At 42.6% G+C, this 15,382-nt stretch overlaps 1 protein-coding gene across 17 annotated transcripts in view; it reads left to right on the top strand.

Annotated features, from left to right (window-relative positions):
* The window catches only part of NEO1 (neogenin 1), a 171,404-nt gene that overhangs the window by 109,443 nt on the left and 46,579 nt on the right, over positions 1-15,382 (top strand). For all 17 annotated transcript variants that reach the window (XM_061553833.1, XM_061553836.1, XM_061553831.1 and 14 more), the window contains exons 9-13: positions 4,902-5,056; positions 7,758-7,912; positions 10,882-11,020; positions 14,623-14,672; positions 15,036-15,177. In XM_061553833.1, coding sequence (XP_061409817.1) covers positions 4,902-5,056; positions 7,758-7,912; positions 10,882-11,020; positions 14,623-14,672; positions 15,036-15,177 — 641 coding nt within the window. The remainder of the gene's footprint in view (positions 1-4,901; positions 5,057-7,757; positions 7,913-10,881; positions 11,021-14,622; positions 14,673-15,035; positions 15,178-15,382) is intronic.

The following is a 15,382-nucleotide window of genomic DNA, read 5'->3' as shown; positions in this document are numbered from 1 at the left end:
GTTTGATGCAACAGCCTTTGACCGACCAACGCCACAGGATAGATTGGCTCTCACCTGAGGAAGTAAACATTCCCGACCGCTGACACAGGCCTGCCAAGAGAGAATCGCGCCCACCTTTGTGCTCTTTAAGCACAGGGAACACTTTGACTTGACGTGATTACAATGGCAGATTGACACGTGCCAACAGAGAATACATACACTGAAGCCTCTGTGGAGCACATCCAATGTCTTATTCAATAAACACCTCTTCCCTGTCCTGTAGAGAGCCCAGTTCAGCCGTGAAGGCAAGTGCACGGATTCTATCCGTCTTGCAATGCGGTGTGTCGCCAGTGGCAAGCACAGCCAAATCAAGTGAAAACATTCACCAAATCATCTTCAATTATAGTCATCTTCAATAAAAAATATTCTGCCACCACCATAACTTTGGTAGCACCGATGCATTTGTTCAATGTGATTTTATCAAATATATATTTATCCTCAACCCACAACTTTCCACTTCATTACCTCTTCTTTATAAAGCCATTTTAATGTCCCTCCGTGGAAGAGTTGAACGTTTAATGCCACCTCAAAGGTATGGGCAATTTGTGAGGTCACTGCCACTTCCTGCTGGTTATGCAGAGTATTAACCTACGCACAATACATGCAGTTGAATTGTTAATGTATCGTGGATTTTGGATTTCCCCTTTACTCTCATGGGCTAGGGAATTAATGCTGAGGCTCTCCTGCAAAATACTTTAAGTAAGCATGTTTTGCATTGCTAATTTTAATGCGATGCATTTTTCGTACAAATTAGTCACAAAGTGTGTCCATCAAACAAATACTCGCTGGTGCATACCTCCATTGGTGATCGTGAACCAGTGATGGAAACTCCACATTACTATGGTGGGGGGGGGGAGGCAGGGGGGGGGGACAGTGTCTTAATGGCGCAATGACTGTGGATTTCCACAAAGTGGTACTGATTTTTTTTTGTCGAAAAATAATGGATAATATGACGAGTCGTTCCTCAAACAAAATGTGAGCGCATACTTCGGACTGTGAGTCGGTCAGTTCACCAGTGGCAGCTGCTCAGAACATACGTGTAACATATACAGTGGTACTGCATCGTTGCCATTGGTCATCCAGCAGTGGATTGATCGTGGCTTATGATGGTTTTATCCTTGTCAAAAATAACCAGTTATAGAGATGTACATAAAACTTGATTTGAAGCTTCCGTGACTGCAGGAATTACTCTTTGGTTCTTTCGGTAAAGTCACGTAGAAATAAAATAAAATAAATAATAGAATACGACGTTTAGATTGCAACACAAGCAACCGTCATCAGGTATGAATGAATGAGAAAACAAGTGGAGTGGGAAGCACGTGGGGAGCACGTGGAAGCAAAATAACACTTAGTACCCAGAAACAAAAATTGTGTAACATAGTGTAATCAATCTTTGGTGTACGTATTAAATAAATATCTTGGTAACTTTCAACTAGTGTTCATGGAAAATGCACTACATTTGCATTTAAATTATTTTGAAGACATTGGAAGCTCGTTAATTTTTAAACCAAGTATGTGAAATAAATTTAATTAGTTTTGAAATGATGTCCCAGGGACTTGGTAGTGCCAACATGCCCACAGAAGATCTGAAAAGAATCATATATATTCGTTAGCTTTTGGGAAATACAATTTAAATCACTTTTTTATTTTCTAGTTGTACAATTTAAAATGAGATTTGCAAATAGATTTTATTCTTACCTTAGCATTTTCTGCAGAGTTTAAAAGTTATGTTTTACTCTTACAGGAACACTTAAGTGGTTCGTAATACTCACTGCATGTTAAATATTACCTACAAAGTCATCAAATTGTGGTCTGCAACTGCGAAGAAGCCATTATATTTTCACAATTAAATTTAACACATCGTACTTTTTTTCTTAGTTCTTTCGGTAAAGTCACGTAGAAGGGAAGTAATAAAATAATAAAAATAAAACATAATAAAATAAAATAATTCTCACGACGTTTCGGCTACAACGCAAGCAGCCGTCTTCAGGTGAAGACTGAGACAATGCCAAGCTAGGAGCTTATATATAAGCTGCGTTGGAGGTGGAGGAAAGAGCGCCTTAACAAAAGAATGTGCATATGAAGAGGAATTTAGCATATTCATGGAAAATGCGTAGGAGGTGGGCGGGGGGGTTTCAAAGTCATATTATGCCCATGCATTATGCAGGATCAACAGCACCAAGGGGGGGTGCAGGGATTAGCAGTAACAAAGGAAAGGAATGTTAATGATATGTAGCTGCAGTTACTCAACCACCACGTAGAAAACTAAAGTATAAACTACATAAAAAACTAAAGTATAAATAGCATAGCACCATCAGTATACTTACTATACTCTACACTAAGCTGAGTTACTAACAGCAAGTAATACATTACAATTCTACGTCGTAAAAATTATATAATATGCTTCCATCTAAACTTTATTCTATTGCATCACACGAGCATATACCGTACTATATACTGCCAACATTAAATTATATACTGTATTGCTGTAAACCAACCTATATCTTATACATTTAATATAACACTATGTATTATTCTACCCACCCTAATGTTAGGGTGGGTAGAATAATACATAGTGTTATATTAAATGTATAAGATATAGGTTGGTTTACAGCAATACAGTATATAATTTAATGTTGGCAGTATATAGTACGGTATATGCTCGTGTGATGCAATAGAATAAAGTTTAGATGGAAGCATATTATATAATTTTTACGACGTAGAATTGTAATGTATTACTTGCTGTTAGTAACTCAGCTTAGTGTAGAGTATAGTAAGTATACTGATGGTGCTATGCTATTTATACTTTAGTTTTTTATGTAGTTTATACTTTAGTTTTCTACGTGGTGGTTGAGTAACTGCAGCTACATATCATTAACATTCCTTTCCTTTGTTACTGCTAATCCCTGCACCCCCCCTTGGTGCTGTTGATCCTGCATAATGCATGGGCATAATATGACTTTGAAACCCCCCCGCCCACCTCCTACGCATTTTCCATGAATATGCTAAATTCCTCTTCATATGCACATTCTTTTGTTAAGGCGCTCTTTCCTCCACCTCCAACGCAGCTTATATATAAGCTCCTAGCTTGGCATTGTCTCATTCTTCACCTGAAGACGGCTGCTTGCGTTGTAGCCGAAACGTCGTGAGAATTATTTTATTTTATTATGTTTTATTTTTATTATTTTATTACTTCCCTTCTACGTGACTTTACCGAAAGAACTAAGAAGATGAATCCCTGCAGTCACGAAAGCTTTAAATCGAAAAATTACATCGTACTTTCAATACAAAACCAATCTTGGTTGAATATTTAGACTTAGTGGGTGAGCAAAAGAAAAACTATATCGCATGAGTTGTGGTATATTTATTGATACCACTGCTCATGGTCACGGTAGACCATTATGCTTGTCGTTCAGCTTTACAGAATGCCCAGTCCAAGCGGATCTTTATGTGCAAATGGTCTCCGTGTCATTTACAGCCAACTTAACATTAGCCGCTCTTCTGATGAGTGGAAGAGAAAGCGATTACATACCTTCATCATGGTGGCCAGCCAGTTACGAGAATGATAGTGGCTTTCGTTGAGCTTTGTTTCCAGGGGTGCGTGCACATCTTCATCGTAATCTTGCTTGGTTTTCATGTGCAAATTCGCTCTTTGAGACCACGTGTCCAATTGCATGCTAGAATTGTGCAGGAACAACATTCAAAATGTCATGAAATAGCCTCTGGCATTGAAATGTTGGACCTTTTTTTTTTTTAGCTGACAAATTGTGGGGTAAAAAAACACATGTAAATTCTGCTTTGTTATAAGAAAGGATTGAACTTCCTGCCATTGTGCGCTCGAATGTTGTTGAATGTGAAGTTGTTATGCTTGTCTTATTACCGCAGTTGCTTCCACGAGGTATCAAATTATGCTGTGCAAATGCGTTCGTGGATTTTTCCTTTCCAATGATCATTGCAAATGTTTGCATGCCTTGGGCGGTGGTCATTGTGTAATGCAAATGCTGATATGCTCGAATGTGTTGTGTTTTTCAAGACATGATTTATTTTCGGTACAACATTTCTTTTATATATATATGTTTTTCTCCCCAATCTATTACAATTGTCCTATTGTTGTCATTTTGTGCAATGATGCATGCATTCGGTTATCTGTCAGATCAGTGCAGTGCATGCTGTGTGTCAGACATGTCCATAAAAAAAATCCTGCAAATGCTCAACATTGCTCTTTATGTACAAACGCCTCTCACGTGAGTTTTTACTTTAATCGTGATTTACAACACGTACTCTCCCAAATCAAGTGAAAGTGATTTTCTGCTCAAATAGCCATTGGTGGACATTCCACATTACTATGTCGCGGGTGTGTGCATCCATAGGATAACCGCTGTTGACTTTCGCAAAATGTGGCGCTCATTTAAGTGACCCCGGAGGGATGATGGGCCAGGTAAACTGCCAACCAGGATTTGAAATTGCAAACTTCCAACTGCAAGCCGCTCGCTCTCCTATTGAGCCACGTGTGACTGGAAATACACAAATCAAAATGCATTGATCTTAAGTAAGAACGAAGTATATTTAAAACATCTGTTTGCACTCTACTCAAACTTTTAACAATGATTATTATAAAAAAAATTAACCTCAGGTTTTTGCCTACCTTTGGTTCTGCCAAATCATGTACACGTAGCATGGTGCACATCTGTTCACACTTTTTTTCAAAAGAAATCCAACAGGTGCAAATTGAACCTCGGCTGACTTCATTAAAGTGCCCGAGCAAAGTTGTGCCAAATCCCGCCCAAAGGAGTCCCGCCGCATACGGTGGCAACCAACTGGTAACAGCGCCAATGACCGGGGGTCGTGACCTCTCTCCCTAGGGAACGAGCGGTGAACACCACCAAGCCAGGGGACCTGCAGGTCACCGTCGTCGACCTCCACCCCGAGGCGGAGTATTCCTTCCGCGTCATGGCCCTCAGCAGGCACGGTCTGGGAGAGAGCTCCCAGACGATCAGGGTGGCCACACAGGCTGAAGGTCGGTCCCCACGGCGAGCGGCCGGTCCGCTCGGTCGACGGAGAGGAGGGGTGCTTGATGAGACGCGACCCAAACTAAAACAGCTCCCCACCTCTGCCGTTACCTCTGACGTGTGAACGGGTTTTATTCTTCTGTGAGCAGGTGTTCAGCAGCAAACACGACCCGTAAAGAGCTCAACAGCCATATATTTCAGTGATTTTAACCTTGCTACGCAGTATCCGCAAACGAAAGCTGTTAATAACGTCACATCTGTGCATTTGTATACTCTCTTGAAATCTCTCGTTTTTTTGTTGTTGCACCGGATTTTCAAGGTGCTGTCCCTCATGTTACGTAAATACGGTGGCTGTCTCTCTGCGCTCAGAAGTGCTTTTGCACACTCCCATCTTTTTTCTGTCAAAAGGAAATGTTCTCGACTTAATTTTACGAGTTGTTTTGGCTTTTGCTGTAGCACTGATGTCTCTCCGGTCTCTTCACGGTTATGTTAAGTTGGTCCATGATTAAGGTGTTTTGCTTGGCCCAGAAAGATAATTTCCAAGTTGGAGCACTTGCCCAGCAACTGTGCATGGTGGTACATGCACGTTGTGTCAAGCATTATAGAATCTCGATTTGTTACTGTCTTTTCTAAAAGCCCTTGAAGGTAATGGGTCACATTTTTATAAAACACTTACACCTAATGGGGTGGTGAGAGTGGTGGCACAGTGGTTAGCACACTGCGCTATGAACCCGGTGACCCGAGTCCGATTTTCGTCCACGGCTAACATCAGTGGTGAGCAACATCTGAACCATTCCGGTGCATGTGCCCCCTTATCCCACCCACAATGACCAGTTTGGTTAAGTATGGTCAAGCAACCCCCAAAACCGACGCGGTTTTGAGAGGTTTTTACCCAGCAGCAGTGTTATTTCTCTTACACGATTGCATTCGAAAACATAATGGATTATTATCATCTACACTACTTTGAAAATTGCCTCCCTTTGTTTGCAGGCAGTGAAAAATAGGAAAAAATTTGATATAGAAATGAACTTTGGGTCCACTAAACTGAATTATTTGTGCCATTGCTGCTGCTGCTATGATTATGCTGTAATTTACTCACAAACGAGCTCACAGTCTTTCCTCCTGGAGACTCTAATGCCATGCTCGCTGGATGTGTTTCATTTGCACGTGTTCCAGGCCAATGTGTCCGCGGTTGATGGATGAATCTTGACAGGCAATGCCAATTCTAAAACTGTGAAATGAGATTCTCTGAAATGGGTTTTCAGTGGTATCCAACATTGGCCATCTTCAGAGTTTAAATTAAAGGTACCTAGTGTTGAAATAGTATTTTAATAAGCAGAAGCAGGGTACAATCCGATTATCTTGCTAAGTGAGAAGGGGAGGGAGAAAATTGGCTGATTATCTCAGCTGATAAGGTGGCAAGAAGACCCACTGTTCAAATTGCCTGTCCTTGGCAAACTGGATTCTCTAGCACATGTGGGAACAGCCTACAGAATATGCTATCATCAAATCTGCTGCTCCTCCTATACCTGCTTAATTGACCTCCCTTACCACACCAAAAAAAAATTCAGTTTATAGATCATGCTCCTATTTTATGCTCGGTGGGAATAATAAATTGTGTTTCCAAAATCTTGCTAATATTTGCTTTTGCTGTGGGGATGGAGTTTGAAGCCGTTTTTATGTAAGTGTGCCCCGATTAGGGTTCTGAAATCTGCCGCCCTTTCCTGCCCACCAGCAGTGTACATGGTGTCACCGCCACAGTTAGTCTATGAGAAGGCCACGTGTGTCGGGGTTAAATGTTGGCACTCGCACCTCTTTCCGGCGGGTCATTCTTGTTAAAACCACCGTAACGGCTGAATATTTGATAATTGTTTTTTTACCCTTTTATCTGGCAACAAAACTGACACCTTTTATACAAGGAGTCATGTTTGCATAGACCACAATACCTGCAGTCATAATGCAAACAAAAAACATAACTCTGATAATGTATGCACTGTCCTTGAAGTTTTTGCGCCTTTTGGCATCATCTGGTCCAACCCATGTGAGACTAGGCTCTAAGGAAAGCTGTCTCGGGTGTGGACCAATCAACTTCAAGGACAGTGCATACATTATCAGAGTTATGTTTTTTGTTTGCATTATGACTGCAGGTATTGTGGTCTATGCAAACATGACTCCTTGTAAAAAAGGTGTCAGTTTTGTTGCCAGATTAAAGGGTAAAAAACCAATTATCATATTTTTTACTGGCAAATGAGGTTCCAATGGCTGAATATTTCTTACCCACGTAAATATGTATAATAATAAAATCTTCGAAAATGACAGGTCAAAAATGGAAGAGTAGGCCAAATTCTCTCCAGAGCAGCTTTTCAGAGCATTTCCTAAATAGTGTATATCATCATTCAAGAATCGATGTTTATGAACTTTATACGCTATTTACCCTAAATATGTATGTATTTACTTTTGTTTGTTGTTCTAGTTTTTGATTTCTGTGATATTTTTGCATTGGAAAACACATCGCAAATAAAAAATGAGACTTATTTACGCAACTGTGCATAGCATCACAAGGACTTGTTTATATATATAATACAAAAGTAAAAACATTTTTGACACTGCAAGCAGAATCTTTTGTGGGATTTTGCGATAAATTTTATAATTCAGAAAGATGAATCTGGCTGTTTGCTCTTCCTGTTTTCTTTTATTTTGTTAAACCAGTGCAAGTGCCGGGGCCGGCTATGAATCTGGAAGCCGAAGTCACCTCTGCTACCTCCATCACTCTGAGCTGGGACATGCCCATCTCAGGAAATGGCCCGATCCTCAACTATCGCCTTTACTACATGGAGCGGAGCCCGGGCGTGGATGGGGAGCAGGTGAGAGAATCAAGCAAGAACCACATTAGGACGACATTACTGGCAGGCTCCACCAGGACACGTGGCAGGCTGACAGCCCCCCTACCCTCCATTGGCCCCACCCACTTCTACATAGACACGCCCACTCATTCACTAGCCCCACCAATAGGGAGTGGCCTCACACTTTCTCACATTGGCCCTGCCCACTGCTCATATGCCACGCCCATTCCTACACCAACCCCCACCCACTGCTCAGGCAACCCCCAGTTCATGAGTGCACAGCGTAAGGCCAGTTGGTCAACTTTTAATACAACATTGCTAACAAATTGCTAAATTATTATTCCTAAGATTAATTCATAATGACGACGATAATGATGCAATTAAGCAGCTTCATCAATTACGGCAATATAATTCCACCCCCTTTTGAAGACATTTGCAATGTACGATAATGTGATGTTAAATCAAAGACTGCAATGCGCAAAGTCTCTTTCCACGTGAAAGCGATCCATGGATCTCTCATTAACGACGCACTGGACCAGAGTCAATGATGTTCTGCTGGATTTGTAGGCACATGCAGTTGGGTCTGGCGGTTGTTAAGCCCCCCCCGAATAGATTTCTCTCTCGCTGCACTCATAACCATTGGAAATCCCGAGTAATCATCAACTTTATTAAACGTTTTCTATTCAGTTGGACACTACATGGAAATGAAATGGGTTATCTGAATAACAGCCTTACCATATTTCATTCTCTCGGACGCGACGTTATTGCTTTCTATTTAGCGATTCTTCCGCACGAGCGTAGGATTTTGTGTGCGACTGCACAAGTGTAGTGGGTTAGCTTTATCAAGCATCCTCGTCTATCATCAGTCACTTGTGAAAGAACATCAATTGCCATTCATTAATAAGGCTGAGAGAACATTAAGACTCAAATGCCTGTCCATTGCACTTTAGCGATAGTATCGCCTTTGGCCGAGATGGGATTTGTTGTTGTTGAGAGAAGTGAGCTCCAGCGCCTCGGCGTTACGTACAGTAGTCATCACCGGGACGGATCCCGGTATGCAACCCCTTTACACCACTTCCAACACGCCCCCCCCCCCCCCCCCCCCCCCCGTAAGCTTTATTTGAGATCCCAGGTGGCTACACCATTGGGATGGGAGGTGGTGTTGACACGGGGAGCGGGCTGCGCGGGAGCAGGAGGTCGCTAAGCAGATAATGCCAACTCCGCCCAATGGTCCGGCAAACAGCTTCACAACCGCCCTGACGTGAAGCCAAATTTGAGATCTGCTGCCGTAAGCGCATGCTCCCCTCAGAAGATGGGGTCACTGCCTCCCCGAAGACCTTCCCTACCCCCCCGCCACCCCCGCCCCCCACTTCCCTCCCGCGTGTGATTAACAGCCCCATCGACGAGTGCTTACTTTATCCGCTGGTGCTCCGAGTCTAAAGACGCTGAGGTTCAACCTCCTGCGAGGTGTGCGACAGCGTCTCTGTGGTGTCGCGTAAGCGTCATCGACCCTGTCACCACGTCTGGCTCGGACACTGTTGATATTCGAAGGCATCAAGCGGAGCCAGTTCTGCTCGTTAATCTCCGGTCACCGCCCAACTTATCAAATTACGCGGAGCGCGTGCTCACGCGCGGAACGATGATGGTGCGATCGTTAGGTTCGGAAACGTGACGATACATTGCGGGTGTCAAAGATCGCGAGGACAGCTTTTGTTGGCAACCGACAGTGTGTGGGTGCGAATGCCGTGTAGGCGTAGTGTGTATGTGGTTGTTGGGGGGTTTTTTTCATTCGGGTGCATTTGGGAATTGAACAAAAAAAACAATTTGGTCCCTTTATTGATAGGCTGCGTGAAGGTTAACAAGATTTTCAGCAAATTCCTTCTTTTTCATCACGAAGGCAGACATGGCTGTCAGCTCATTTATCAATCTCCCCTTGTAGCTCTAAGGGATGTTCCCTCCCTTCCGATAAACTTCCCAGACCAGCCCAGATTGACTTACCTTAAAACACAGAGCCATCAAATCGGGTTCCAAATAAATTGAACCTGCCCTTGCTGACTCTCTGTGCTCTGACCTTCCACAGCGTTGTCAGCACTGTCCAAGCCAATGCATTAACCTCTTCTGTGGCTACGACCTGGCCAAGTAATCTATTGTAACTGGTGTTTATTAATAAGGCACACGATTAGGCATTTGTTTTCCTCCCCAGGTGTACACTGCTAAAATAAGTGTTTGAATTAGTGCTTTATTTTTTATTGCTTTCATTCGTTGTGACCGCATAATTTCAATAAGAAGTGCGGGAGTAGCTATTTACAAATATATATATAATATTTATAAGCAACAGTGGCGTTCTTTTAATTTGAAATATATTGAACAGCGAGCCTCATTCCACCAATTACTCATGGTGCTGGGGCTTTGTTTAAGTTTGGCTGAATCAAATGAAACTGCTGCGCTCTTGCCCATTTCCCATAACGTGTAGCAGCCAGCGACAGTGAGCGCTGGAGGAGAGGGACGCAGATGATAGGAGATGACGAGTGACAGAAGGAATCGGCCAGGCGCGTAAATCATATCGGGGAATCAAGAGATGAAATCCAGAGGGTGCAGTACCTTAGAAGGACAGTGATGAAAGCAGCAGGGAAAGAAAGACGAGACAGCAAGAGGTCACAAACATGATCGCGCATGTAGTTAATGAATTAGTAGATGACCGTCAATGAAGAGGAAAGCTCTCTGTGAAGCTGATTCTATTTAATCGTGCTTTTATAGATGCGCTTTCAATATCAAGTGGGACTTCTTGCTCATTGGTGAACGAAAAAATCAAAATGCTAAATAGATGAAACCCACGGCTTTAATGGCTTATTAAACACTAGCACTGGCGAAGCCACCGCTTCTTCGGCAGCATTCCGGACCGTCCGGCACCGCTCGCCGAAAGATGAACTTGTCACCGGTGCCTGGCGGCGTTGTGACTCTCCGTTGTCGCCCGCACCGCCACCTGGCAGGAGGTGGACGTGGGCGGCCAGTCGTACAGCATGCACGGCCTCAAGAAGCACACGGAGTACGGCTTCCGCGTGGTCGCCGTCAACCGGCACGGCCCGGGAGCCTCCACCGAGGACGTGGTGGCGCGGACCTACTCGGACGGTACGCCTGCCAGCCTCTCTGCCCACTCGGCAGCACCTGTGCAAACCCGTTCGTTCGTTCGTTTGTTCATTCACAGATAATTGTCTCGATTTAAAGCTTTCGTGACTGCAGAGATTCATCTTCTTGGTTCTTTCGGTAAAGTCACGTAGAAGGGAAGTAATAAAATAATAAAAATAAAACATAATAAATATACGCTCCAAGCTTGGCGGTGATTCATTCTTCGCCTGAGGACGGCTGCTTGCGTTGTGGCCCGAAACGTCTTGAGAATTATTATATTATGTTTTATTTTTATTATTTTATTACTTCCCTTCTACGTGACTTTACCGAAAGAACTAAGAAGAAGAAAATTATCTGTTCATTGACTCTATATCAGCTCGGCAATTGCCTGCACCCATTCGTTGACAAATTAAGAAATCCATAAGTTCATCGATTCATTCCTTCACGCAATTTATTTCTTCCCTCGCGTTACATCTGCCACTTAGTACCGTGTAGTGGACCGATCAATTGAGGATCCCATTTAGGCGTGGCCGATGGGCCCGTGACGTGGAGAGGGCACAGAGCAAGGCCAGCGCATGAAGGGAGCTTCAGCGCCAATTTCCTCAAATGAGTCTTGGGCATTGGTAGGGGGGGCATTCATGTCCATAACCAATCTGAGCTAGAGTAGGACATTCTAAAGCAGGACCAGTCTATCTGTGAGACAATCATTGTTGATTTCCCATGAAGTGATACACCTGGGCGGGTGATGGACAGAGTTTTTATTGCAATTGAGACTTCTGATTGTGAGCAGTAATCTACACTCACAGCGGCCGCAGGCTGGGAATGATTTTATAAAAATAAGTTGCAAAGAATCCTAAACAGAACCCTGCTGGAAAAAGTTTTGAAACTGAACTGAGGGTCTCTGATTGAAAATCACCAATGTAGATAAATACCACGGCACACTCTATTGAGCAAACATATCTTCATTATTAAAAACAGAAAAACTTGATTTTGCATGTGGCAGAAACTGAGAATACCTCAAGAAATTGAGGGAAAAGCATGAACAAAAATCTGGTCTGGCAGGTGATTATGCTGCAATTTCTCCAATAATCATACAATAAATCGATAGTAAGAGGTGTCTGTTGACAATGGTCATGATGAGAATAGCTGGGAAATGACAGTCTATTAAAGAACAAATATGAAGATATAGGCAGGTAGTTGGTTTCAGTTGGGAGGATTGTTTGTTAGGATTGTTTGTTTCCATATGCTTTTTATGAAAGGGAATTATTTCCCTCCTATACCTCCCTGGGAACCAAGAGACGTGTTTATTGCAGCCTGCCTCGGTAAATTCACCTAACGAAAGCTTGTAATAAAAAGTTAATTTGTAAACAGTGGAGCGTATCAGCCTCGTGTAACCCCGTAGAATACTAAATAATTCAAGTTGATTAGATCCCAATCCAAATTATTTCCTTAATGGTTATAATGGCATTCCAGTAAGTATTTTGACTCTCTGCAGCCTAGGCAATTTTTGCTCAATCAATTCCATAAAGCATGCTGCGAGTTTATTGTCTCTGAGGCCGATGGTATCTAATAGTGTGCAGGTTGTGATGAAGGGTTCTTCGTTAAAGTATCATTCGACTGACTGACACTGTAAAATATATATTTTTGACACGAAATAAAACGCAGATCTCAGTGTTTCAGCTGACTGACCTTCAGCAAGATACATACGTTCACATTTGTGTTTCGGGAAGGCTGTTATCAGCAAACAAGAGACATTCATGTAACCTGGAGGAATGAATGATTACATGAGTTGTGCCAATCACTGGTAGCTCACCTGGGCGGGCAATTAAAGTTACAAACTGAGATTCATATTCTTATTTTTGATCATTTATTTTATTTTATTATTTCTTAACCTGAGTGAGCACACTGGCAGTATATAATATAGACTCATTCTGGTTCTTTCAGTAATACGTTTTTAAAAAAAAATTATTACTGAAATTATGAAAAAAATATATATTTTACTGACAGAACCAGAATGAGTCGACATTAGAAACTGCCAGTGCACTCACTCAGATTAAGAACCAGGCTACAGTCTACATTATAGACTGTCAGTACAGTCACCAAAATTAATAACCAGGCTACAGTCCACATTATAGATTGCCAGTACACTCACTCCGATTAAGAACCAGGCTACAGTCTACATTTGTGTTTTTTTGTTTTTATTATTTTTATTTAATTTTCATGATTTTTTCCCCACTTTATTTTTTATTATTCTTTTTCTTTTTACGTGACTTTACCAAAAGAACCAAAGAATATGAATTCCTGCTGTCACGAAAGTTTTAAGTCAAAATTACACACAGAGACTAGAGCTCGATTGTCCACAGTAAACGTTACATACACAGGGGCCTGGGGCTAGAGCAGTAATGCAGTGGATAGGGCAGTGCCTCTGAACCTAGCGACCTGAATTTGATTCCCAGTCCATGCAACAAGGGGGGGGGGGGGGGATATGGTCAAGCAACCCCCGATCAAGACACCATTGAGGGGGCCTTCATCCAGCATTGAATTGACGATGGGATGTAAATTATTGCATCAAAATGATATCAGGCTGCATGGCATCAGAGTTAGAATGCTCAGCTTGCAATTAATTGACAGGCTTCAAGTTTAAATCGCCCTTTTGGGGTAAACGCGTAAACTCAACAGCCCTCCGGAGTTAATGAGATCAGCATTCATTTGGTGTGAAGTGAACCAGCGTTCATTCTACGAAGAGGCTGGCCCCCCACCATAGCAATGTGTGACTTCTTCATATTTGTTCTTTAATAGACTGTCAGTTCCTGGCTATTCTCATCATGACCATTGTCAAGAGACACCTCTTACTATCGATTTGATGTATGCTTATCGGAGAAATTGTGGCATAATCACCTGCCAGACCAGATTTCTGTTCATGCTTTTCCCTCAATTTCTTGAGGTATTCTCAGTTGCAGCCACATGCAAAAATCAAGTTTTTCTGGCTCCGCACTGTCAGCGGACACGAGGAGGAAGCTCACTGTTGCTCATTTCATCGGCGAGACTCTGACTTCCATCAAATATGCAGTTGCAAACAGACCATTCAATTTTCCCAGCCAATATATATTCATATTCATGTTAAGAACGTAGAAAGATAGGAATAGGGGGGTGGGGCAGTTTGGTCCATGTAGCTCACGTTGGCCGTGACACATTGCTCCGTTGTCTGATCTCTGGACTGAACATTGCACTACATCGCACTACCACACTGGTTTAAATATCTTATTTCTTTAAATACTTTATTTAAATAATATTTTACATTTTAAAAATTCTTGACTATTGTTTATTTTAAGTTTGTTACATTTTTGATTATTTATCTTGTGTTGATCGCCGATTGTTTATTGTTTATTTATGTCTGTTAATTGTGATTAATTTTTTAATTGCTTGGTTGCACCGTGGGACCAAGAGAGAGGACTGTAATTTCATCTGTGTTGTATGTCATGCATGTAACACACTTGACAATAAAGTGACTTTAACTGCATTTGCCTGTGATGCTGCTGCTGCTGCTGCCTTGCACCCTCTCGTACGTCAGCTCTTGAGTCGGCTAACTTCATGTTATTTTGCAGTTCCCAGCGCTCCACCTTCCAACGTGACCATAGAAGTTCTCAATTCAAAGGTGGGATTCGTTGCTTCCGTCAACGATGCTCCTTGTGTATAACCGTCGACGTCACCCCTGTGAAGGCATTTCCGTGTTTGTGTATTGAAACGTAGCTGACCTCCTTTTGGAAATATCGCAGCTTATTTAACTCGCCGCGTATAACTCTTTTGACGTCCATCCCAATCGCATAGTCCATTTGCCAATTGCTGTGCATCGCAGCACCGCAGCCTTTACCACTTTCATTACCTTGGTCGGTCGGCGCTATTAATTATATTTTTTTCTCTCTCCCGTCTTTGAGTCATGTCGTGGTCGCGTGCCGTTCACCGCCCTTTGTGGACGTGTTAACAGTGCTCTTTTGATTCCACCCCTTGTTGAATGTAGACTATTATAGTGCGCTGGCTTCCTCCACCGCAAGGGACGCAGAACGGGCCCATAACCGGCTACAAAATCCGTCACAAGAAGGGCTTCCGGCGCGGAGAAACGGAAAACACAGAGGGAAACCAACTCTGGCATCAGCTTTCAGGTGTGCTCTAGGGCCGCTCGCTGGTCTCACCACTCTTATTAAGCCACTGGGAATGAATCCAGATTAAAATGCAAAGCTAAAAAAAAAACTCAACGTATGAGCGTGATTAATGGGAAGAGGGTGGAGTGTGGTGGTGCAGTGGCTCATGCACCGTGCTCTGAATCTAGTGACCTGGGTCCAGTGTATGTCCTGTATGTTGAACTTA

The sequence above is a fragment of the Lethenteron reissneri genome, chromosome 18, assembly GCF_015708825.2.
Source record: "Lethenteron reissneri isolate LAM-NWPU_2019-01 chromosome 18, ASM1570882v1, whole genome shotgun sequence".
In the NCBI taxonomy this organism is placed as follows: domain Eukaryota; kingdom Metazoa; phylum Chordata; class Hyperoartia; order Petromyzontiformes; family Petromyzontidae; genus Lethenteron; species Lethenteron reissneri.
Note: the sequence above shows the minus strand (reverse complement) of the source record. Positions and strands in the feature narration are given on the sequence as shown.